Genomic DNA, 26174 nt, shown 5'->3' on the forward strand with positions numbered 1-26174 from the left:
TCAAGGGCCGCGCAGGGGGGGAAGAGGTGCCCCTCCCCCGGCCCTGCCCATCCCCGCCCCGCTGGAGCTGCAGCAACCAGGGAGAGACGCTGCTTTCCCAGCCCAGCCCAGCCCAGCCAGAGCTGCCACAGCCAGGAAGAGGCACCTCTCACCCGACCCTGAGCTGCTGTGGCTAGAGAAAGCTGGGTGAGTCCTCTCTCCCCGCTGCAGCCCCGGGGCAGCCTGCATCCCAAACCCCTCATCCCTGGCCCCACCCCAGAGCCCACCCACCTTGTAACAATGCTGGTCCTGGCAGGATCCAACTGAGTGCCAATTCAGGACAAACTGCTTCAAGCAGGGCAGTTACAGCCCAAGGCTGGGGTTTTCCCACCTCTAAGGCAAACCAAACCAGCCAAACACAGCAGACTTTGGTCTCATCCCACTGGCTAACCACAAGTCACACAAGCAATTCCCTTAGACACTCCAGTTTCCCAGTATCTCCACCAGTGCCACTCGTTATTGGGATGAATGGTTATGAAAACCAATACCCCAGTGAAAGAAAAAAGGTTCTCTCAATCCCAAAGGACCAAGCCCTAGATCCAGGTCAATATACAAATCAGATCTTACCCACAAATCATGCTGTTGCCAATCCTTTAGAACCTAAAACCTAAAGGTTTATTCATAAAAGGAAAAAGATATAGATCAGAGCTAGAATTGGTTAAATGGAATAAATTACATACAGTAATGGCAAAGTTCTTGGTTCAGGCTTGCAGCAGTGATAGAATAAACTGCAGGTTCAAATCAAGTCTCTGGAGTACATCCGCAGCTGGGATGGCTTTCAGTCCTTGGTTCAAAGCTTCAGTGTAGCAAAGTTCCTCCAGAGGTATGAAGACAACATGGAGGAGCTGCAGCAGCTTTTTATATTCTCATGCCATGTGGTGTTTCTTTCTTTGTTCCAAAGACAAGGCATGGCATGGAAAAACCGAGGAGTTCTGTCCTTAGGCATGTCTCTGCATACCTTGCTGAGTCACAAGGAGTGTCTGCCTTCTCTCAATGGGTCAACTGTATATCTGATGGTCCTTAATGGGCCATCAAGCAGGCTAGGCAGAGCTGACACCAACTTGTCTGGGGTGTCACCCAGAAGCATAGCACAAGTTTGAAATACAGACAGTATAGAGCCATTACTTATAACTTTAAATACAAAAATGATACATGCATACAGATTGCATAATCATAACCATCAAACGATAACCCTGTCTTAAACACCTTATTTGACCCCCTTTATACAAGATTTGGTGCCACTACGGGACCTTGGTTGCAACCATGTTCTATATGGTCCCAGTTCAAGTCAATAACATGACACCCCTGCTCACCCCAACTCTCTGCCCCAGCCCTAAGCTCCCCCGCCATACCCCAATCCCCTCATCCCTGGCCCCACCCCAGAGCCTGCACCCCAGTCGGAGCCCTCACCCCCCCAAGCCCTCTCCTGCTCCCTGATCCCCTCATCCCTGGCCCCCCCCGAGCCTTCACCCCTCTCCCCCCGCACACCAACCCTCTGCCCCAGCCCTCAGGCCTCTCCCACATTCCAAACCCCTCGGCCCTACCCCCACCACACATCATCTCCATATTGGTGCACATAATAAAATTCATTCCACGCATGGACGTAAAAAATTAAAGGGAACACTGATCTACATTACAGAGTTAGGTTTCAGAGTAGCAGCCGTGTTAGTCTGTATTCGCAAAAAGAAAAGGAGTACTTGTGGCACCTTAGAGACTAACAAATTTATTAGAGCATAAGCTTTCGTGAGCTGCATCCGATGAAGTGAGCTGTAGCTCACGAAAGCTTATGCTCTAATAAATTTGTTAGTCTCTAAGGTGCCACAAGTACTCCTTTTCTTTTTGCGATTACAGAGTTAGGTTGACAAAAGGCAGCTTACATCGACCTAACTGTCTACACTAAAATGCAGCTCCCACCAATGTAGCTCGCCCACTATATTGAATTAATAACGCCATCTCCGCGAGCATAGTGCTTCAGTGGATGTAGTTAGATCAACTCAGTCTCAGTGTAGACATTATGTTGCTTACATTGACTGTTGCTGCCTTTCATATGCCGTCCCACAATGCCCCACACTGATAGTTATATTGGTGCAAGCACTGCTGGTGAGCATGCACACTGCCACACCAGGAGCGTAGTGAGGACATGCACAGTTTAATTTCTGTGGTGGCTGTAAGTCGATGTGATTTAGGTCAACTTAATTTTGTACTGTAGACATGCCCTCAGTTAGGAAGCCTCAGCTCTGTTCCCAGTTCTTATACTGAGATATGGCTTATTACCAGAGGAGGCGAGTATAATGGGCAGGGAAGGCTAAGCTTTCCCTGTCTCATCCGCTTCTGCCGGATGCCAGGTTGCAGGTTTTTACTTATTATTATGACCTATGCAGGTTCCAGGGCAGCTAAGGAGGCAGTATCTGCTATTCAGCTTCCTGTGTTCATCGGTAATCTCCCTGGACTCCAGATAGATTACTGATAAACCCAGGAAACTGAGTAGCAGATACCGCCTCCTCAGTCCCCCCAGAACCTGTGTGGCGCGTATAAAAAGCTCAGTATTCTTCTGTTGGGTGGCTGGGAGAGGCGTAAAAAGAAAAGGAGGACTTGTGGCACCTTAGAGACTAACAAATTTATTTGAGCATAAACTTTCGTGAGCTACAGCTCACTTCATCAGAGGCGTGCCACCTTTCCCATTCTCCGGTCAGCACGTCTTGGACCGGCCCAGGGCTGTTTGGGCTGGCCCCAGACCAGCTCGGGACGTTGGGGCCGGTCGGGGCGGCTTGGGTCACTCTGGGGCTGCTCAAGCTGGCACGGCTGGGGCCAGCATGGGGTTCCTCCAGCAGCGGGGGAGGGGAGACTTGAGTTTCCGGTGGATCCAGGGCTTCTCCAGCCATGGAGAGCGCGGGGGGGGGGGGGGAAGAGGGCTCAGGGGCATGCCTCCCTGAAGGGGGTGTCCACCTGCTGCCCATGCTTATTACAATAATCTTTTTGTTTTGTTTTGTCCTATGAATGCACAGGTGTTAACAGGTCACTCTACCTTGAATGGTCACTTACAATATGTGCTAACTATTTATGCTAAACAATCTGTTCCACCTTGCATTTAGCTTTGACACTCAGAATGCCATTCCCAGACCTGAAAAGAGCTCTGTGCAGCTTGAAAGCTGGTCTCTCTCACAAACACAAAGTTGTTCCAATAAGAGCTATTATCTCACCCATCTTGTACCTCTTGAACAAGTCACTTAGGCTTTGTCTACACTAACACTTTTGTGGGTAAAACTTTTGTTGGTCAGAGGTGTGAAAAAAACAACACACCCCCGACTTACAAAAGTTTCATCGACAAAAGTGCTGGTGTGGACAGCACTATGTTGGCAGAAGACACTCTCCCGCCGACACAGAGAGAAAGTGCTCTTAAATCAGATTGGAATAGATTAACAGTCAGGAAATATGGGAAACGTTGCATCTGTATGGGAAAGGAAAACTTACATGCCAACACATCAGTCACTCAGCTCCCTCATAAGACAAGTCCAGTAAGAGAGCTTCCAGCAAAGCCATTAAAATAGATGAATACTCAAATCAGCCTTTACAACAAAGAGAATAAAAAGCACATCACCACAGCCTGACACAGGATGAGTTAGTAGTTGAACAACTCCTGGTAGCGCTACTGCTTAAACCCTTTTATACCTTCCACAAGCTCCAAGCATCTTTCCAAAACACATTTATCAGAGGATAGATGTACATAAAGTTCAGGTCAACCCAGCAGCTACACCAAAGCTGAAAGGTAAGAGCTCAAATCCATGTAGAGACATGTCTAAAGCCAAAAAAAGTGGCTTAAATGTTATCCGAACACTAATGTATAGAAGAGAGATTTAAAACAGTCCTAATCCTTTAATGTGAGCTATGTAGACTTAGATCAAACATGAGATATATTGTATCTCCGACCATCTTACACTATACATATAACATGCTAATACATTCCTTGTGTTATTAGGCTGCAAGAACTCCATTACCTCTACAACACTGCAGCACAGCAACAAAATGTATTCTCTCTCATGAAAACTTCAGCTCTGGAACATGACTATCAAAGCATCTAAGAACCTCCAGTACTAAACACACAACTGCATTGCCTCTATTATACTGCAACCTGGCAACATTACCTTAGTTCTCCTACAGCACCAAATCTGGAAAGCTCCAGCACTAAAACATGATTGCTTTACTAGGGCTCAAAAAAATGCACTTATCAGAGGCAAGTCAAATTATTGCCCAAGAATGCTTTTTTCCACCAGGCCTGCCTGTCACTCCTCTCATTCTGCCTGCTTTTAGAATGAGCAGCTACTCTGAAACCAGGAAAATTCCATGCTCCCTTTGATACAGGAATAATGAACACACAAGAGGACAAAGCACATCCAGGAACAGAGCAAGGGTTCTTAACCTCAAAGTCACAACCATCCAGCCCTTCCCCTTCTGCTAAATAAGAGAGGAGCGGGCGGGGCTGTCTTGGCCAAGTGGGAAGGAAGGGCAAGTGGACAGTGGGCAAGTCCTGGTATGGTGACGTGAAAAAGTTGAGAACTACTAGAATAGAGGAAAGACAAAAGAGTCATTGCCCAAGGAGGGAGGGAGACGGGAGTTCTGATTCCCCTCAATAAGTATCTGGAGGGGCAAGAAGACTAGTGTAACATCCTCACTGCACACCAGGGTTTCTTCAATGTTGCTGCAGCCTTCTTCAATAGCTGATAGATTTAGGGCCAACTCCTGCTCATTTTACTCCACATAGTTGTCCTATTGACTGCAATGGGACTACACCCATAAGTAAGGTGTAATTCAGACATGTACTTAGTACTGAAAGGATCTTGTAAATTTTTGATCTGTTACTTTGTAACAACTGATTTTATCAAAAACTGTTCAGTATTTATGTATCAACTTGTGCTTTTAAGTCCATTTTTTCTCATTTACTTACTAGTTGCCTTTAAAAATTTTTTTTTTAATTTTTCACTGTTTGTAATGCCCTTTCAGAATGCTCAAAATACCTCTGATCATCTTAAAATACCTTGATCTCTGCAACAGCAACTTCAAGGGAAATCAATACAGCTCTGATTTGTTAACTTGCATCCACAGTACCAGCAGAATAACGGAACATTGGTTTAGCCAGGGACCCCAAAATATTGATCATTGAGACAGTTTTTAAAATAAAACCTGTAGATATCAAAAAAGCAGAATGCAGACAGACCTTCCTCATGATATAGCAATTTTAAAAGCAATGGACTCTTCCCAGCCACCCAAACCTCATTCCTGCACAGTCTTTCTAAGAAATAGTGAGTAAACAATATGAGAGGAAGGTGGCCTGTGATCAGGGTACTACATTTGGACTTGAGAGACCCCAGTTCATTAAGTTTCACCACTGAAACTGCAGAGAGACTAAACTACACTAACACTGCTGCTACTCTGAAACCTGTCATCTGAAAGCAATGGGTTAATCAATTATTATAATTAGCCATTAAGGCATACAAACAAGCTGAAGTCCTCAGAGGATTCTTCTGCAAAAGCTTCTAAGTAAACTCTTACAGTGAAACAAGAACCAGCAACCTCTCAGGGAGAAAAAGGGTAACTAATAATTTAATATAAAAAGTTTAAATATTTAAAGTAAATAAAGTTGAAACTAAAAAGATCTTTATAAAGCAAGGATCAAGAGGAGTATGTTTTGCTTGAATTTCATTTCATTCTGAAACTTCTGTGGCTGCTATTATACTATGTAATGTATATAGAGCCTAAACTTTCAGAGAAACAGGGACTACAAAAATCCATTATCTCACTTCTGTTTTCTTTTAGATACCTGGTGTAGAACCTTCTGTTTTAGAAATAAGTTAGATTTGTAATTAGAGAAAGAAAATTAACCCTGCTCTATGAAATGACTTGCTACTAACTTTTCTAAACTGATGATGTAGGGTTAAGCTTTTAAGATTTTGATTTATAATCTGGTGTTAATTGTAGGCTTTGGTAAAAAGGAAACTATGCAACTGGCTGAGGTAGTTTTTTTTAAAAACTAGATTTTTATTATTAGCTACAGGCAGATGTAAGTAATGTTTAGTACACTGTTCCTACTTTTATTTGAGGGAATACTTATTCCAAAATGTAATTTTCGGCAATGTAGTCTTAAGTAAATCTTTGTCCTCAAATTATACAAAAGTTTAATGTTGGCTCTCTAGTTCCTGGAACATGAAATATAGTTAGAAAGAATGAGAAAAGCTGCAAGTGTGTGTGTGGGTTTCTGTTTTTTTTGTTTTAAAGGAAGTAACAGCTGTTGCTCTCACACAGCATTCAAAGATCTCCAGGAGTAAGACAAGTTCTTATTGCTTGTGCCAAGGGCAATGCATTAGTGATAAGTTTCCCCAAAGTCTTCACTACAGATGAAGCTTAAAGGACATGAACAAACTAACAAGTGGAGGGCCTGGGTAATAGCTAATGTACCTACGCATGCTTGATTTAAAGGGCACAGATATAGTCACACCAATTAAACAGGTACTAAGAGCTCTATTCTCCTTGATCAGTGCTGAGTGACGCATTGACCTGACCTGTGCTGTTATCCATGTAGGTTACTGGCTCCACATTCTTAGACATTTGTGCTCAGGCTGTCTGGTTTACGTTGCAAGGCCTGAGAAAAGCTGGTGAACTAGTTTTACTACAGCTCACTTCATCGGATGCAACGATGTAGCTCACAAAAGCTTATGCTCAAATAAATTTTGTTAGTCTCTAAGGTGCCACAAGTCCTCCTTTTCTTTTTACGGATACAGACTAACACGGTGCTACTCTGAAACTAGTTTTACTGTCGTACTAATCCCACTCTAAATCCTTCATAACAAGCATGTGCTGTTTTAGATATATGGTTCCTAGTTCCTACCCCCTGGCTATAAAGTGTGTCTACACTGTCCACGTCACAGTGCTGCCGCGGCTGTGCGGTAACATGGGCAGTGTAGACTTACCCCTAGTGCACAGGGCTTAACAGTAACAAACCTTTTGCAAAAAGAAAAGGAGTACTTGTGGCACCTTAGAAACTAACAAATTTATTTGAGCATAAGCTTTCGTGAGCTACAGCTCACTTCATCGGATGCATTTGGTGGAAAATACAGTGGGGAGATTTATATACGCACACAGAGAACATGAAACAATGGGTTTTATCATATACACTGTAAGGAGAGTGATCACTTAAGATGAGCCATCACCAGCAGCGGGGGCCTTCTTTTGGTCACTTTCACTGCTGTCCATCATGCACTGAAACAGAGAAACTTATCAATGTCTTGTCAGTTTCCTCCAGCTGCTCTGAAAACTCATACAAAGGTGAAGACAAGTCTCTCTCCAACCCCCCTTCTTTGGAGAGTGCCTTAGGGCATTAATACACTTGCAGATGTAGAGCGCTGTGAGTTAAATCAGCTCTAGGAGAGCGCTGCAGTGTGTTCACACTGTCAGCTGCTAGCACACTGGCGTGGCCACATTTGTGGCACTTGCAGCAGCATTGGGAGCGGTGTATTATGGGCGGCTATTCCACAGAGCACCTCTTCCCATTCTGGCGCTGTGGCTTGTGGGAAGGGGGGGCGGGACAGTCTGGGTCCTGTCCCAATGCCCCATGATGCATCGCTTCTCATCCCAGCAATCTCTGTGCTTCCATCCACATTTGGCACCATCTTTCAACGTTTTTTGTACCACGTGCTCTGTCTTCCCTTTCGTCTGCAGGAATGGATCCTGAAGGGCTGAGGAATATGCTGATGGGTCTCACCAGCACGTCACAAACAGCAGTTGAGTTACTCCTTAAGCTACAAACTGGCAGTGAGGAGTCTAACGATGATGTCGACTTGCATAACGCATATGACACAAGATTGCTTGTGGCATTCATGGACATGTTCACCGCAGTGGAATGCCACTTTTGGTTTCGGGAAACAAGCACTGAGTGGTGGGATCACATCGCCATGCAAGTCTGGGATGACGAGCAGTGGCTGCAGGACTTTCGGATGAGAAAAGACACTTTCATGGGACTGTGTGATGAGCTCGCCCTCACCCTGCAGTGCAAGGTCACGAGATTGAGAGCTGCCCTGATGGTGGAGAAGCGGGTAGCTATTGCAATCTGGAAGCTGGCAACTCCAGACAGCTACCAATCGGTCGCTAACCAGTTTGGAGTGGGAAAGTCGACCCCTGGAATAGTGTTGATGCAAGTTTGCAGGGCCATTAATCGCATCCTGCTCAGAAGAACCCGTGACTCTGGGTAACGTGCATGACATTGTGGCTGGCTTTGCACAAACGGGTTTCCCTAACTGCGGAGGGGCGATAGATGGCACAAATTCCAATTCTGGCACCAGCCCACCTAGCCTCCAAGTACATAAATTGGAAGGAGTATTTCTCTATGGTTCTCCAGGCGCTTGTGGATTATCATGCGTGTTTCAGTGACATTAACACAGGCTGGTCCGGAAAGGTGCACAGACCTGCTTAGGAAGCTGCAAGCCGGGACTTTCTTCCCAGATCAAAAGATCACTGTAGGGGAAGTAGAAATGCCCATTGTGATCCACGGCTTACCCTTTAATGCTGTGGCTCATGAAACCCTACACAGAGAGCCTTGACAGCAACAAGGAGCGGTTCAAGAACAGGCTCAGTCGGTGCAGAATGACTGTGAAGTGTACTTTTGGTGGTTTAAAGGGCCGCTGGCACTCTCTGTATGGGAAGATGTACCTCCATAATATTTGTGAAGGGAAGGGTGAAAGATTCACTAAGGCATGGACCTTGGAGGTTCAACACCTGGAGGCTGAATCTGAACAGCCAGAGAGCAGGGCTATTAGAGGGGCCCAGTACGGGGTTGCAAGGAATAGGGATGCCTTGAGGGAGCAATTTGAGACTGAAAGCCACCAGTAATGTTTGGTGCCCTGCACAGGAGTGAAGTGCAGTGGTTCCAATGTTAGTAGGAATCTGTATTTGCTAAACTGACTTGCAGTGCCTGTTACTTTCCTGGGCTACGGTATCTTTTACTTAATACAATAATAAAGAATATTTTCAAAGCCAAAAAATCCATTTATTGAAAAGAAACAGAACTGGGGGAAACAGAAAGGGCAAGAGGGTGGGGTGGGGTGGGGAACGATACAGTCACCGATTTGCCTATGTCCTGTTATCATTCAGCCTTCCTGTCTGGAGTGCTGTGCAATGAGTGCTGCACTTCAGGATGGCTATACTGCATGGTGATGGGGGTTGAGTGCAGTGGGTAAGGGTCGTAGTTTGCAGGGCTGGGTGGTGAAGCTACAGGTGTTGGAGGCAGCTGGTGGCGATAAGAACCCAGATGGTGGGGAAAGTGGGTTGGAGGTGACATGGGGGCACAAGGGAAGAGTTTTGGGACAAGGGCTGCGGGGGGGGGGGGGGGCAGGGGCAGGCACGGAAGTGCTCCGCCTGCATTGCTACGAGCGCCTGTATTGAGTCTGCTTGGCGTGCCATAATGCTTAGCAGGCGCTCCATGCTTTGGTGCCGGCGATCTGCATTCTGCTGACGGACCCTCCTTTCGCTCTCCCACCACTCCTGTGCTTTTTAATTTTCATTAAGGGACTGTTGCATTACTTCATGCAGCATGTCCTCTTTGCTTCTACGTGGCCGCTTCCTAATTCTTTGGAGTCTTTTAGCCATTGATAACAAGGACAGCTGAGATCTCGGGGTTGCATCTGTAAAGCCAAAATGCAACACTTAACAGAGGCAGCATTGTTCACACCAGACAGAGCAACAATTCGGCCATAGTTAAAATAGACAAGCACAGTCTACACAATAGCAGAAACTGCCCATCCCAAAGCAAGCGCACATAACCCCACAGGAGCCCCAAAATGGTGAGTAAGCACAGGGAGAAGGGCAACTGATTGTTTCATGGCCATACTATTCTCTGGGGTTCTGTGCCTTGGGGAGAGCCAACAGCTGCAGGGAGCCCCATACTGAACATTGTCCCCACATTTTTCACAGGAGTTCATCCTGGAAGATATCTTGCTACTGAGAGTGACATGGGAAGCAAGGGAGGATCTTCTACTACAATGCTGCTTCCGCCCTGGCCCATATGCAGCTTGCCTGTGTGCAGCAATGGTCCTCCCACCCCTCACGGCACAGTGGAGCGGACATGTTAGCCTTACTGGGACAAGGAGCACAGTGGCTCTGCCAAGGAACCTGCACAAGCAGATTGCCCAGCTTCTGCATGAGAGCTTTGAAGAGATCACTGAGGCCAATTACCACGATGTGAGAGCACATCAATGCCCTAGTCTGAATCTATGCATGTATGCAGCCCTAACCCTCCTCGCTCCAAGAGCCCGTACCGAAAACTTCCTTCCCAAAATAAAAGCCACTTACCGGGCACCTCCTCTGGTGTTTGTTCTTCCCCAAGCACTGGCCGCTGTGACTGGCTACCTTCCTCCTGGCTTGAGAACATCTCCTGGCTTCACACATCTAGGAATGCCAGGCTGTCCCCCTCCTCCTCAGCACCCTCGCTCCCGCTTTCCTCCTTCTCCTGCCTTGTTGAACTGGGCTCTGAAGTGTCCATGGTGATCTTCGGAGTGGAGGTGGGGTCACCCCCAAGTATTGCGTCCAGCTCTTTGTAGAAACGGCGGGTCACGGGGGCGGCACTGGACTGGCGGTTTGCCTCACAGGCTTTGTGGTAGGCATTCTGCATCTCCTTCACTTTAACCCACACTGCAGTGTGTCCCAGTCATGGCCCTTGATATCTGCCCAAAGGTATCGTAATTCTTACAGCTGAAGCGCAGCTGGGACTGGACAGCTTCCTCCCCCTAAACACTGATGAGGTCCAGCACCTCGCCATTGCTCCATACTGGGGATCGCCTGCGCAAGGAGGCATGGTCACCTGGAAAGATTCACTGAGAGCACGCCACGCCTTGCTGACCAAACAGGAAGGGGATTTTAAAAATTCCCAGAGAATTTAAGGGCAGGTCTGGTGGTTGGTCACCTGAGGGCAGGGCAGTAGAGTTCAAAGTGATGATCAGAGTGGCTAGAACAGGTATTGTGGGACACTTCTGAAGGCCGATCAGAGCGCATTAATAGACACACTGGCGCCGCAACACTCCAGCCAGGATGCATCAAGCGCTCCGGGCGCTCTACATGCCTTGCCAATGTGGACGCGTCATGAGTTAGGGCGCCCGGGGCTGCTTTAATGCGCTCTAAAAAAAAAAAAAAAAGAAAAGGAGTACTTGTGGCCCCTTAGAGACTAACAAATTTATTTGAGCGTAAGCTTTCGTGAGCTACAGCTCACTTTATCGGATGCATCATCGGATGATGAAGTGAGCTGTAGCTCACAAAAGCTTATGCTCAAATAAATTTGTTAGTCTCTAAGGTGCCACAAGTACTCCTTTTCTTTTTGCGAATACAGACTAACACGGCTGCTACTCAAACCTGTAATGAACAAGTAAATGCAGTGGAACTGACTGGCAGGCTTAGTTGTAAATGCCTCACAATTGCAGTGTTATGGTGAGGAGGCCCCCTACCGGCCACAACCCCATCAACTCCTCAGATGATTTAGCTGTACAATCAATTGTAAGAACAGCCTTGAGGCAACTGCAGCTAAAGGTGTGGTTAGCAGAGATATACATCCTCAGGGTGCATTGGAAGCATTCATCTGTCATTTTGTGAGTTGTGTTGAGCTCCTGAACCCTTTGGTAGCCTGCCCTATGTTATTCAATAACTAAAAATGCCCAGTGGAAAATTTAAGTCTATCTTTGTAAAAAGAAATAGCTCCTTATCTCCAGGCTGCCTGACTTTTTCATAAAACTAGCCACAACTGTGGCTCCCCACACACCAGTCTTGTCTGGCTCTTCTCCCCTTCCTTGGGACATCCTGAAACAGCATGTAGAAGGGAAGTGGATGAAGCAGAAATGATTAAATAAAATGAGGGAAAGCAGCAGAATGAAGCAATCCTTAATGCTGTAATATTCAGGGTTGCTTGGAGAACTTAACATTGTTTAGCAGCTAAAGGTCTTCTGCAGATTAAAATAAGAGAGGCTTAATGGCTATAGACAATTTCTGTTTATAATCCTTGTTTATGTTCACATAGCACAAGTAGCTGGTTTAGGCTTTTTCCAGCCACACTGACGTAGGAAATGATGTAAAACATGGCAAGTGACTAAGTAGCGATGTAGGGAAGAGTTCAGTTTTATTTGAACTGCTGCAAAGGCACCTATAACCTTGGTATCTCAAGTGCCTTGCAGTTAGGGAGGGGAAGGTTCCCATTCCAGTATTGTAAAAGGCTTTGTCCTTGTTTTTATTACTTGCCACAATGCACAGATACTAAAGCCATATCCAGTAATGTGACTTCTGCATCCTTCCTCCCTATCCACAGGGGATTCCAGCTGCAGGCACTATTAAGAGAACGCAGGGCTCATCCGGCCTTCTGTGGGAAGAATTTCTAACATCCAACCCTTCAGGTGTAGTAGAGGATCTAGAAAGTCATTGATCTTTAAAACAGACTGACAGCTGAAATCTAACCACCTGTTTGCAGAGCATGGCTGGGATCTGCTCACAATGCTCAGGGTTTTGCTGTTTGGTAGACTTCCTCCTGTATTGTCACAGCTAAAGAACCATCTCCCCACACTGAGAAGAGCACCATTGGTCTCAATGGTTTTAAATCAAGAAGTGACACAGGGTCTCCAGCACCAGACTCCAGCATAAGTGCTGAAATTATGATTAAATAGCCCTCACAAATGACTATCCTTCACTGGAAGAGGAGAAGCTCAGAACGGGGACCAGTGTAATGATCTTGAGCAGAATGATGAGAATGCCCACATGTGAGAAGAGAGCAACAATGTCAGGGGCAAAGTCATCACCAGAACTGGGTGTACATGAAGACTATTTATGAGATGGCTCTGACAAGATACATCTGCTCTCCAGCCCCAGGAAAAAAAAAGCCTGCACCACAAACAAGCCTCCAGCATCCCAGTCAGTACTGTGCTTACCCTCTGGAGAGAACAGCAGGGGTGAAAGGATGTTTGCCCTGTTATTTCTAGGCAGTAACACAATATGTAAAACCCCAAGGAACATAGAGGACTTCACAAAGCTATAGGGAGAAGCCAAAGAGCTGCAACACAAGTATTAGCACTCCCCTAGGACTGTTCTTATCCCTGACCTAAGGGGGCCTCCATGTCTTCTACCTTGGGGTGGCGCCATAGCAGAGGTGCAATGAGAGTTCTTCTAAAGCGGGCAAAATGCTGCCACTGAGCCTAATGACAGCCTAGCACCCTCAAAACCACCACCAGGAGATGAGGGGATGCAGCCTGATCAAGGAAATATAACAAGGTGGGGATGGGAGGGGGAATGGAGGGAGGAGAAGCACAGTCGGGGGGCCTGGAGTGGAGGAATGGGGGGGACACAGTCTGACCGGGAGCAGATGGGGGTTGGGGGGTAAAGTCTGATGGGGCATATGAGACGTGAGGGGCACAGTCTGGCTAGGGAATCTGGATGTGGAAGAGGCGGAGTCTGTCTGGCCATTGAGTATGGGGAGTGCAGGGCACAGTCTGACAAGGGGCCTGGGAATGGTGGTGGGGAACAATCTGATGGGGGGGCACAGGCTGACATGGGGTTGTGGGAGTCTGGGTACAGTCTGACAGGATGAGATGCACAATCTGATGGGGGCACAGTCTGACTGGCAAATATGGGGGTGAGGAGCACAATCAGAGGGGCACAGTCTGACTGGGGGCATGGGAGTGGGGGGGCACAGTCTGACATGGGGTTGTAGGAGTTGGGGCACAGCCTGATTGGGGATGAGGGACACAATCTGACTGTTAGATGGGGGGGACAGAGGCTGTGGGAGGCTATGGGAGTGGCAGGGCACAGTCTGACTGGGGGCTATGGGAGTGTAGGGACCCAGTCTGACCCAGAGGCTATGAGAGTGGAGGGGCACAGTCTGATGGGAGGCAAAATCTGACATGGGGTTGTAGGAGTTGGGGCACAGTCTGATTGGGGACGACAGACACAGTCTGATGAGGGGCACAGTCTGACTGGTAGATATGGGAGGGGCACAGCCTGACCAGGGACTATGGGAGGGGAGGGGCACAGTCTGACCCAGGGGGATGAGGGGTACAGTCTGACTGGGGGCTATGGGAGGGGAGGGGAGGGGCACAGTCTGACCCAGGGGGATGAGGGGCACAGTCTGACTGGGGGCTATGGGAGGGGAGGGGAGGGGCACAGTCTGACCCAGGGGGATGAGGGGAGGGGAGGGGAGGGGCACAGTCTGACCCGGGGGATGAGGGGCACAGTCTGACTGGGGGCTATGGGAGGGGAGGGGAGGGGCACAGTCTGACTGGGGGCTATGGGAGGGGAGGGGAGGGGCACAGTCTGACCCAGGGGGAGGAGGGGAGGGGAGGGGAGGGGCACAGTCTGACCCGGGGGATGAGGGGCACGGTCTGACCGGGGGCGAGGGGAGGGGAGGGGAGGGGGGGGCACAGCCTGAGCTGGGGCACAGCCTGGGTTGCGAAGCCGGGGCAGTGCCGAGGCCGGGCTCCGGGCGCTGGGCTCTCGGATCAGAGCCGGCCCAGCGCGGCGGCAGCCTGAGGCCCGGCCCGAGGGCCCCCCGCCCCCCAGCCGCGCCGCACGCACCTTCTGGCGGATCTGGCCGGACGTGGAGACCTTGCGGATGAGCTTGTGCGGCGAGCCCGGCTCCTGCTCCGGCTCGCTGTCCGACGACTCCTCCGCCGCGGCGGCGGCAGCAGCAGCGGCAGCAGCGACCCCGGCCTGGGGCCGCGAGGCGCCCGCCGCCGCCATGCTGCAGGCTGAGGCGCGGGGCCGCCCGCGCCCACTAGCGGCCGGCGCGAACGTCTCTGTGACGCGCCCCCTGGCGGGCAGAGGCGGAGCCGCAAGGTCCCGCCGGAGGCCCCCCCCCATCCCGGGCTGCGAGAAGGGCGCAGGCGCAGGCCCAGCGCGTGTGCTCACGTCGGGTAAGGTTCTGTGGTGCCCTGGTCTGTCTCCTGAGGGCTCAACGCGTGGGGGGGAGGGGGGGAGGCAATCAGCACTGACCCTTCCCCCCCACATTGGCTGAGGGGAATCTGCCCCCCCCAGGAGCTGTCACCTTCAGCCCCCGCGTTTGCCCCCCAGCTGCCTCTGAGCAGCCTCCTCCCCCCCGCCCCACGGCTCTGACCTTCATCTCTGCTGATGAGATAGGGACACCAGTACCCGCCTGGCGGACCATCCTCAGCCACTTCCCGGCACCAGCACAGACAGTGCTGACCCACAGTGGCATTCAGATCCCAGTTCTCTAGTCAAAACCGGCGCCGTACTGGCCGGAGCCACTTTCCCTATGACTAAAAAAAGGAGGACGTGGGGCACCTTCGAGACTAAACACATTTATTTTATTTATTTATTTATTTGCTCAAATAAATGTGTTGGTCTCTAAGGTGCCCCACGTCCTCCTTTTCTTTTTGCGGATACAGACTAACACGGCTGCTACTCTGAAACCTGGCACCATGACTGTGGACAATACGATCTCCCACATTCCCCCCCAGCACCGAAGACGTTTGACCCTTTCACTGCATTCCCAACCTCCATCACACAGAAGGCCGTCCCGCAGGGCCTCCTTGATGGACTGTAGAGAGATGAGAGCTACTCCACAACGATGAATGTAGAGACCCAGAACTGGAAAAGCCCTCTTGACATCACTGCACTGGTATGGGCAAGAAGGTGCCAGACCCATCTTGTGGATGGGCAGCTGAATTATACCATGCAAATTATCATGGGAACTTTAAAATCAACACGTCTACCATAGCTTTCTATATTAGCAAACATCAGACCTCAAGCTATCGATCAAGATGTAGCCACAGCATGAGATCTTAAATGGTTTGAAGACTACCCAGTACTTCCCATCTGGCAGGCTATGGCTAACACACCCCAACAGTACCTGAAATTGCAAAAACCATCATGGACCACACGTGACCACCTCATGTCTCTAGATCTGACCAGAGAATGGCAAAGCGTCTGGACCTCGCCTACCATTCAAAATAAGCACATTATTATTGAGCCAACAAGGAGCTGGTCCAGTTTTGACTTGCCACGCTGACTTTGGACCACACTGAAGCACATCCAACAAAGTATGGAAGATGCTGCTACTTGATGCACAAGTGGAACATCAAAGACTCCCCTCCATGCGACTGTAGTGTGAACATCCAAACCATCAAACACAGTATAACACAGTGCCCCAAATATGGATTCAAAGGCGAACTGGACAATATCCACAGTGTCAGATACGAGACCTTGAAATGGCTTATGGACCTACAACTGCAGCTATAGAATGTTGCTTTCCAGATGCCATATGCGTGCAAAAGGGAGAGGCCATCCCCATCCAACTGGCCCCCTCAGTTCATCCCCCATTGTTCCCCAATTCATCTCCCCAGCCTCCCCTCTGCTCTTCCTGGGGCTCTTCACCCACCTCCCCAGGCCTGGGGGGCTGCAGCAGGGTGCCTCACCCACCTTGGCCCCTGCCCAGCCCAGATGTTGCAGCAGGGGAGGAACAGAGATGACCAGTGGCTCACAGGAGGGGAGGCGGGAGAAGGGGCAGCACCACCCCAAGCTACAGGACTCTTTCTCTCCCTCCTCCCTGCACTCCTGTGCAAGCTCATGGGGGGATGGAGTAGAGCTTAGTCTGTCCTCTGCTACAGCTCTGATTGGCTGCTCCTCTCCAGGAGGCAGAGAAGGGGGGCAGACAGCCAATCAGGGGGTTCCCTCCCCCAGCAGGGCTGAAGTACAGGAGAGGGCTGAAGCTGCTCAGGAGGTGGGAGGGGCTGGGTGAAATCCCCTGATGCAGGAAGAAGATATCAGGAGAGTTGGTAAGAGGGTCAATCTGCTTCCTCCGTCCCTGCAACATCAAGCCTGGGAAGGGGCAGAGGGGGATGAGGAGCCCTGGAGCTGCAACCCCCTTCCCCAGCTTGCAAAGGGAATAGGAGACTCTGCGAGGCCCAGAATGACCACACTCTTTACATTTTGGAAAGTGGGCAACACTAACAGTCACACGCACATGGGTGTGCAGGGGAAGATAAGAAAATCAAATCAGATCAAAAGCCACAGTATCTTTTAAAACCCTCATGTTCGGGGGTCTAATTAATGGTTTTTGAACTTCTGGAGTCCACAACCTGGTATCTATTGCCAGCCTTAAGTAATCAAAAATCATGAGTCAGGTCCTAACATATGATGATTGACTTAAAGCTCATGAGATTTTTTTTTTTAAATAATATGGGGATTTTACTGGCTTTCTGGTTTTCAAGCTTTTCTCCATAGGCATGGGGGCTACAATATTTTTTTTAAATGAAAGATTTTTACCTACTCAGAAGATTCTAGGGACTGAGGTGCTAAGAAAATCACCAAATACTGTGTGCAACTTGCATTAAAATCACGAGTTGGAAACACTACACAATAGAAAGTGGAACCAGGTTTAGGCACCTTTTAGAGAACTGTACCTTTTAGACAAAGGATAGATGTAAGGCGAAAACCAGTAAAGTCCCATCAGTGGTTTGGAATGACAGAACAGAAAGATGAATGAAGCTGTGAAGCAGGTACAAGGTAGAAAGTGGTGGAAAGCCTTCATTTGGCCCCACTGTTGCCATTGTGCTGACAGATGAGAATTGAAGAAGAAAAATTGCCTTGAGATCTGTTGCTTCCAGAGCTGATCAGGTTGACAATGTTTGACTCACTAAACCAATAAACAGTATATTTTCCCACTATGACATACATTTCTGCTTCTACATTTCTCACCCTCCCTACTTCTTCCACCCACAACTGGTGACCAGGGAGGCTTTACTCTTTCCAATTCCAGTGCAGGACCTACAAGCATCTGTATATGACCACTGATTGGGAATACAGCACTGGGTTGTCAGTAATTGTAAAGAGAAATTGAGAGAACATGCTCAGCCCTGCCATCTCAGCCCCTTGCTCATCTATATAAAGCTTGAACAGACATCAAGGGACATTCATTAGGTTATGCTCTATTGGCAGGGCATGCTTAATGAATAGGGGCATACATTTGTCTCACCCCTAACTTGAGACAAAACTGCTGATCTTTAGGGTTTTTTTCACCCCATAACAAGGTCACAATCTTTATAGCCTATTGAACAAGACTCCTGCATGATTTTTCACTAATTTGACTATATATATTTCCCATATAGTCAAAGGTGGGAGAGTAACCTGTGCTGGGTTCTGAATGGTTTTAAAACATTAAATTTAAATACACATTATTAAAAAATAAGGTTTTGCTCAAAAATAATGGGGCATCAGGCTTTCAACATTTTTTAATCTGCCTTAGTAATAGTGTACCGGAGCAAAGAATTACTCCCACCTAAAAGAGAATGGCTTTGTAAATTGGCTGCATGAATGACTTTGGGGAAAAATTAAACAATCAAATGAGATTATTCAGGATTTTTGATAATCTGCAGGTTTTTAATGTGGGAGAGAGAGAAGTAGGTAGAACAGTTATGCTGGCTTTGTTCTTTCTGTTGAGAAATTCCACAGGTGGAATGGGCAATACAGTTACTTGACTGATGTATGAGATGCTAGCTTGTGTGTAGGTTTCTGCAAGGAGCTTGCCTCTCTCTTGCAAGACTGTGTAGTCTTCAACACAAGTAGTGTATTGATACCACTCAGCTCCTTCATCAGACTGAGCTGGAGTGGTACTTTTGCTTACACAGCATGTGACTAAGACGGGGCATAAATTAATATTTATCATACAGTAATGCCTAGAGGCCCCAACTGAGAACAGGGCTCCATTGTGTTCAGACACAGAGTAAAAGATTGTACCTCCCCTGAAAGGCTTACAGTCTAAACAGACAAGACAAGCAAAGGGTCGGAGGGGAAACAGAGGCACAGAAAGGTGAAGTGACTTGCCTAAGAAGGTCACACAGCAGGTGAGTCACAGAGCCAGAGATAGCAATTGGGTCTCTTCATTCCCGCCTCTTCTAAAGGAAAGTGAATTGACTGGAGATAATTTCAGATAAGGGTGAGGAAGTGCTGGGGTTGAGGGAGCAGCAATCTCTAGAGAATATGACAAGGAAGAGATCAGTTCTTGCCTGTTAATGAATGCACCTGACATTTGTCACCAAGGTATGCCAGAATTGCCCCTGGTTTCCAGGTAGCTGCAGTAACCAGAGTGTTTACTCATGTAGGCCAAAGCCTTGTCCAAACCCTCCATTCCTGTGTGCCCTCAAGAATGGAGTATCACGCTGTATTCTCTATGGAGGTTTGAAGATTCCCTTGGAAGAACTCTTTATCTGTTTCCATAAAGCACCATGCACATCATCAACAATTAACAACAAGCAATTAAGCTTCAGCTAGGGTTGTGTTGATTACGTGCGCTGTGCTAGCAGCATTGACTAATTTTGTCCTGTGTACGGCTCAAAGGATTGACTTCGATCTATAGAGCCCTACGGGGGTTGTGTCTGAGCTACCTTAGAGTACTTCTCTCTGCTTCTGCACCATTCTAACTATTGAGATCAGCTGGTGCATGCCTAGTAACAGTCCTCAGACTAGAGTGCAGTCTCCCAGGAGAGGGGGGAGACACAGCATGCTCAATACGCTCTTGCCTCTAAAATGTGTTTCTCCTCTTAGTCCAAAGCATCAAAGTGTTGTCCTTCAGGAAAGGATGAAGTGCTCATCTATTCAGGCTTTTGCCTGTGGCCAGACACATTTTAACTGAAAAATAAATAAGACTGTCACTCACCTCTGTCATTCCCTTGCAGCCATTTCCACTCCCAAACTCTTCCACTGCAATCTAACTGAATTTCTAGACACAACAACACAGATTAACACTGTTTTTTCTTTTCTTCTAAGGCAGCAACGGTAGAAGCAACCTGCTATAGGTACTTTCCACCTGCTTTATTTTGCAACCTCTTAGTCTCCTTCCATCCCTTCAGCTCTGACATCAGCATTCTTTATATCAGACACCACTAATGAATAGCAACCAGTTTGCTTTTCCTCTCTCTCACCTACTCAGGGTGACAGCTGGTTCCTGACACCAAATTGCACTGTATTTTTCAATCTAAAGCTATGCTTTTCTGACTCAGTGTTTCCACACACCGTTCTTCAGTAGTGTTGTTAGTATTAGACAACCCAGAAATAAAACACTCTCCAGCAATCTCCCAAGAGGCCTCAGGAAAACCTGCCTATATAATGCATGGATGGCAGGTGTATTAACTAAAGGTTTTTCCAGTCTTCCATTCAGGACTTCCAGGTGAAGGAGATGGGATAGAGGAAAAGAACACTTGTCACCAGGGTAAAATTGGTTCCTTAAATCAGCTATTTAATCTAGCTATTTAACAGTTTATGGAATCTATGTTCAGAGCAGGCAGCTTCATATACACTTGCATTAGGAAACTTTAAAGCTATCATAGTGTCTATATAGTAATATAGAGTTGTGGGAATCTCTTCTGTAAATGGTCAGTTAGCAAGGTTCATAAAAAAAAAAAGTGTATGAACTTCATTTTAGCTTCCCGCCACTCACATCTTATTTTTGTTACATCGAAAATGTAGCACAGAAAGCCTCTGAAGGGAGAACACACTGGAAATGACCGAAAATCATCAAGAATGCTGATAATCATAGAAATGTAAGGCTAGGAGGTACCTCAAGAAGTCATCAAGTCCAGCCCCCTATACTGTAGCAGGATCGAGTAAACCTTGACCATATCCCTGACAGGAGTTTGTCAACCTGGTTTTTAAAAACTTCCAATGAGGGAATGTTACAATAAGCTTAAACTAGTTCAAAAAGAGGAGAGGGCATCAGCTGAAAAACTAGAATGAAAACCCAACTAGATCGAAGACAATTGGATTACAGCTGTAAACATCTGACTAGCAGTCTAAATGTTTGATTTCTTAGAAGACAGTGTAACCTCAGAACCAGAATGCATAAAAGATAAAAGGCTAATCACTCTGAAACTAAAGACAAATGTCAGCATCTTTTGGTCAAGGGACAAGAAAGTTCAACTGCATTTGCTGGGAGCTAATGAGCAGATTGAGAAAGTTGATTGAGCAGATTGAAAAAGTTCTCCTCCCTCCCTGTAAGAGAGTTAAAAATGCTAGTACAAAGTTAGTTGCTGAAAGTATTAAAATATTTTTCTAGGCCAACCTGAGAAAACAGATACTAATCATTAAGGCTGCGATTCTTTTACGGAGGTCACAGAAGTCACGGATTCCATGACTTTCTGCCATCTCTGTGACTTCCCCAGGGTCAGCTACTCGGGCGCCCCATGGTCAGCTGTACTGGCTGCTGCTGGAGCAACCTGGGGCCAGCCACACCAGCTGCTGCTCGGGAGGCCTGGGGCAGCTGATCCAGGGGACCGCCCAAACAGCAGACCTGGGGGAGGCCCCTTGGGAGCTTCGAGCAGCAGTCCCAGGGGCTGCCCCGGGGCCAGCCACTCTGGCCACTGCTCGGGCAGCCAGCTCCAGGGGCTGCCAGAACAGCAGCTGGTGTGGCTGGCTCCAGGGAGCACCCAAGCAGAGGTCCTGGGGGTGCCCTCAGGATCTCTGGAGCAGCAGCTGTCCTGGAGCAGCAGCCCAGAGGCTGTCTGGAGAGCAGTCCCCGGGAGCAGAGGCCAAGGAGCAGTCAACCCCCAACACTGGAGGAGGGCCCCCCCTCAGCAGGAGCCCTCTGAAGCAGAGCTTTAGTCACAGGTATTTTTGGTAAAAGTCAGGGACAGGTCACGGGCCCTGAATTTTTATTTATTGCCCATGACCTGTCTGTGACTTTTACCAAAAAGTACCCGTGACTAAATTTTAGCCTTACTAATCATTGTTTTGTGCAAGTCCATCCCTGCCTCATTCACAGTGCTGTGCATTATTACTTAATACTACATTGAACTTTCAGAAGTTGTCAGCAGTAGACGATTTTGTGAGGAAGCTCAGGATTCCTTGCAGGCCAGATATACAAAAAGCTCAACTTTGTCATAGCCCCTGAAGCTGGAGCTAAAAGATAAGTGGGAAGCTGCGTTACCTAACTCATGCTTGAAAAGCTATTAGGAAGAATGTCAGAAATACATCCAGTTAATTTTGTCAAGACTATCTTAAACAGAGTTCACTGGATGCTGGACCATTTCTATTAAACAGGCTTGGTTAACCATTGTAAAAGTTGGAGATGCTATCAACCTTCTGCTAAATTTGCCCATGTCTTCTTCCCTTGAATTACAAAAAATACTAGAGCAACCATTCTCAAGCTTTAGCAACCCGAGGATTCTCATTTTGATTTAAAATTTTTTGTGGACCCCCAAGTCACCCGCTCAGCACCAGGCCCTGCCCACACTCCACCCCTTTCCCCAAGGTCCTACGCCTACCCCTCCTCTTCCCCCCCCTCTTTCTGTCCCCTCCCCCGAGTGTGCCCCATCTCCGTTCCTCCCCTCCCTTCCAGCACCTCCTGCACGCCACTGAAGAGCTGTTCCCCAGCATGCAGGAATCACTGGGAGGGAGGGGGAGAAGTTGATCATTTGGGCCAGTGGCCCCGGACATGATTCTGCCCCCTCCCCAGAGCGCGCCCCATCCCCACTCCTCCTCCTCCCTCCCAGCACCTCCCACATGCCACTGAACAGCTGTTCCCCGGCATGCAGGAGGCCCTGGGAGGGAGGGAGAGGACTTGATCAGCGGGGCTGGCAGGCACCCTGTAGTATGGAGTCTGCAGACCCCAGTCTGAGAAACGCTGTACTAGAGGAATAAATACAAAGGCCTTTCCACAGTTCTGAATATAAAAATCTGACTCTCTCCAAAGATCCATGTTGAAATCAGTAGAGGAATTAAATCTACCAGTGAACAATAGAGAATGGGTACTGATGTGTCTGTTAGTAGCAAAACATACAATACTTAGAAAATGATATTGATCATTCCTCCACTTGACCCAACTGTGACATTGCACCCAATATTCTTCGTAGTGATATTATTATATGATTATGGCATAATTATGATGCATATTATGCAAGGCTGAGGTGTAGGTTTATGTTCTGTTATCACCACCCTAGAAAGCCAAGCCCAGGAAGAGGGCAACTTTGACCTCATCCAGCACATGCAGTGCACTTGGATCAGGGTGAGAATGACACCTACTCAGAGCCGGCTTTCATGAAAAATACTGCCCATTGATGAGGAAAAGGACTTCAAAAGCCTCTGCGTCCCTGTTTCCACTGCTGTTCCACAGGGTCCTCTCCTGTTATCTGGGTTGTAGTTCAGCTAAGAAACTGCTTAATTGCATCTTCCCATTCCTGAAGTGGGAAGCACAGATCCATATTAGTGAATTTGAGATCACCATGCAGGACATGGTGGAGGGAGAAATTAAATTGGGGACTGTCATTGGGCGGTCTCCCAAACACCTCCCACCTAGCCTCTGGGATAGCCCCATGCCTCAGTTTCCCCCTTCAAGGGGCTTTTTCAGTAAATCACAAACCCTTTTGTCCCTTCACAGCCCTTCTCTAGTTCTGGTTTGTTAAATTAATAAAACATTCAACATAAAGTTCGCCAGTCCATTTCCCTGCCTCTGTCTTACTCCCCAGGTTTCTCTGCCGATACCTGCTCACTCCAGCAGCTTCTATCCACCAGTCTGTTCTTCCTGGGAACAAACTCACTCTCCCTGTGCAGGACAAGCAGCCTGGCTTCTTCTTGCTACTCTTTATAGGGGAATCAGGTAACCCCTTGCTCCTGTGTGCTTTCTTAGTAACTGGGGTTAGGTGGCCTCACCTTTGAGCTCTTAATGGGGCAAGGCACCCTGGTACAGTGACATTTGATTAAATTAACAGGCACCATATTTAGAACCAAAAAGGATATTTCTATATATACACACAAAGAAGTTAGCCAGTAGAACTCATTGCCTCAAACTATCGCTGAGGCCAAGAGTACAGCAAGATTCAAGAAATGTTTAGACAGTTATATGGATCATGAGACCATGCAGAGAAACAACATATAGCATCTTTAAAAAAATCTAAAGTTTGGAAAAATACACTCACGCTTTAGGGCACACAAGCCAGTCTCTAACAGATGGATGTTAGGAAGAAACCTGGCCATGGGAAAAATTATTACTTAATTGTCCAGCTTTGGGTTTTATTGTACCTGCCTCGGCAGCATCCAATACTAGCCATTGTCAGATAGGGTACTGGACTATTGGTCTGATCTGTTATGTCAATTCCTGTGTGTGTGCAGGAGTTTTGGTTAATGGGGTAAAACCTCTGGTTTAATAAAAAATGCAGATTGCTCATCCATCTTTACTAAGGTGGCTGTTTTCCACCTGGTTAAATGAGCATTGTAGCACAGCATTACAAGCAGTGCAGAATAAGTTTTGCAAAAAATACTGCTGACTAGAGACAAAGCTCGGGTTGTCAGAGTTTAAAAAACAAGATTGTAGCAACAATCATGAGATCACAAAACATTATCAGATTTTGCTAGTGCTAGATCGCAGTCCTTCAGAAAGGGGAGTAAACTGCATGCTTTATGGCAAGGGCCGGACTCACAATGCAAATCTTATTCAATTAACTTGACGGAATTTAGATGCAAAAGTGATCAAAAGGAAAAAAAAAAAAGCTTCTTGTAAGCCATTGAGGGGCTCTATCAGATCACCAAGGACTGGCTAGGTAACCCTTCAAACCATTCCCCTTGCTCAGATTACACAAGCAGTTCGTTGGTCAGGATAACCAGAACTTTTGAGTCAGTGGCTCTTTGATCTAACATTAGGCTAAGCAAACTAGGAGAAAATTCAGATGCTACAGACACATCATCAGCTTGGTTTTAATAAGTGGTGGAACCATCTAATCTTTTTATTTGGTAGCATCTTAAACAAACATTGACTCATCCTCTCTGTTCACCTCTAGTGGCTGAACCACAGAAGTTTGAGTCTGCTACATCCTTTGGCTAACAAAGCCAGGTCTTTTAGTCCAGGCAGGAGAGGATCATGCTTTAGCTCCACTGTTCCAGAGTTCGATCCCTGCTGCTGACAGCGCACCTAGAGAGATCATATTACAACAGCAATACCTGGCAGTTTAATACAAACAAAAAACTACATCCTAACATGTTTGTAACTAACATCAGAACCCATTGCTCTTCCAGAAGCCTGTTCTCACAGTCACTCATCATTTGGAGAAACAGCCTTGTTCTCATCTTCATCCAAATCTTGCAGTTGTTGACGAGAAAATTCCTCAAATACCAGATCTTCATCCTGGGCACTGAAATGAAGGAAAGACAGGCCTTTCAAAACTGCATACCCCCTTCATACTGAGCTCAGTTTTCCACTTGGAGCCCTTCATCGTCACTTCTCTCTTCCCTTTACGTGCAGTGCCCTCTGACTTCACCAGTGGTGCCTTAAGTCCTGAACCAAAGCCCCCTGAAATCCATGGGTGTCTTTCCATTGACTTCAATGGGCTTTGGATCACATGCCTACAGCCCAGCCCTATTGAGGTAGCTAGGACAGCAGTCAGCAGCTGTTTTCTACACTAGTCAGGATAATAGCCATGGAAGTTTACTAAATGCTGTAACATGTCCTTCCTTGCTGAATAGCATAGTCTCCAGCTGGACACCTTGGAAATGGGAAGGGCCTTTGCAGACTACTAGAATTAGCCTCTTATCCTGCTCATTCTACATTACGTTTCTGGACAAAACTAGGGGAATTTCAGATGCGTTAATCCCCCAGGAGTTAGAATGACCAGCGGGACAATATTAAAAAGAAGCTTCATACCTCTCCATCACTGTAATTACAAGCACGCATAAAAGAAGAAAGAGGAGACACAGCAGAGGGTTAGAATAGGAGTTTACTCTAAAGCTATCAGGAATCTCACAAAATAAGAAGAGACAAAAAGATAACTGGTTTAGGAAGTGGTGTTTTTTTCCTGGAGCTTGAGGAGCAACCCAGAAAAGCCTTATGTCAAACTTTATCTCAGTGCATAAAATATTGGTGCCCGAATGAAGCAAAATTAAATCACTTTAGGGCCCGTTTACATGTGGAAACTGACTGGCATAGCTACAGCAGAGTAATTATACCATAGCTATGGTATAACTCCCTATGTGGACGCTCAGGGCTGGTCTCCACTTACCAGGGGATCAACGCGCAGCGATAAATCCACCGGGGGCCAAAGACCCGCTAAGTGGACCGCCACGCGCTCTTCCGTCAACTCCAGTACTCCACCGGAACGAGAAGCATAAGGTAAGTCAACGGAGGAGTT

At 47.4% G+C, this 26174-nt stretch overlaps 2 protein-coding genes across 16 annotated transcripts in view; both read right to left on the reverse strand.

Annotated features, from left to right (window-relative positions):
- Positions 1 to 20140, reverse strand: part of DGKD (diacylglycerol kinase delta) — an 86291-nt gene extending 66151 nt beyond the window's left edge. For 2 of the 6 annotated variants that reach the window (XM_038415889.2, XM_038415887.2), the window contains exon 1: positions 19721 to 20140. In XM_038415889.2, the coding sequence (XP_038271817.1) occupies positions 19721 to 19729 (9 nt within the window). In that variant the 5' untranslated portion in view covers positions 19730 to 20140. Of the gene's footprint in view, positions 1 to 14622; positions 14882 to 19720 lie in introns of those variants that run through there. The other 4 variants (XM_043492769.1, XM_038415885.2, XM_038415884.2 and 1 more) reach the window with 3 other exon arrangements.
- Positions 20141 to 24741: 4601 nt separating this feature from the next.
- The window catches only part of SAG (S-antigen visual arrestin), a 28636-nt gene continuing 27203 nt past the window's right edge, over positions 24742 to 26174 (reverse strand). For 8 of the 10 annotated variants that reach the window (XM_043492781.1, XM_043492780.1, XM_043492778.1 and 5 more), the window contains one exon: positions 24742 to 25181. In XM_043492781.1, coding sequence (XP_043348716.1) covers positions 24976 to 25181 — 206 coding nt within the window. In that variant the 3' untranslated portion in view covers positions 24742 to 24975. The remainder of the gene's footprint in view (positions 25182 to 26174) is intronic. The other 2 variants (XM_043492777.1, XM_043492775.1) reach the window with 1 other exon arrangement.

Source organism: Dermochelys coriacea, chromosome 9, assembly GCF_009764565.3.
Source record: "Dermochelys coriacea isolate rDerCor1 chromosome 9, rDerCor1.pri.v4, whole genome shotgun sequence".
Lineage (NCBI taxonomy): Eukaryota > Metazoa > Chordata > Testudines > Dermochelyidae > Dermochelys > Dermochelys coriacea.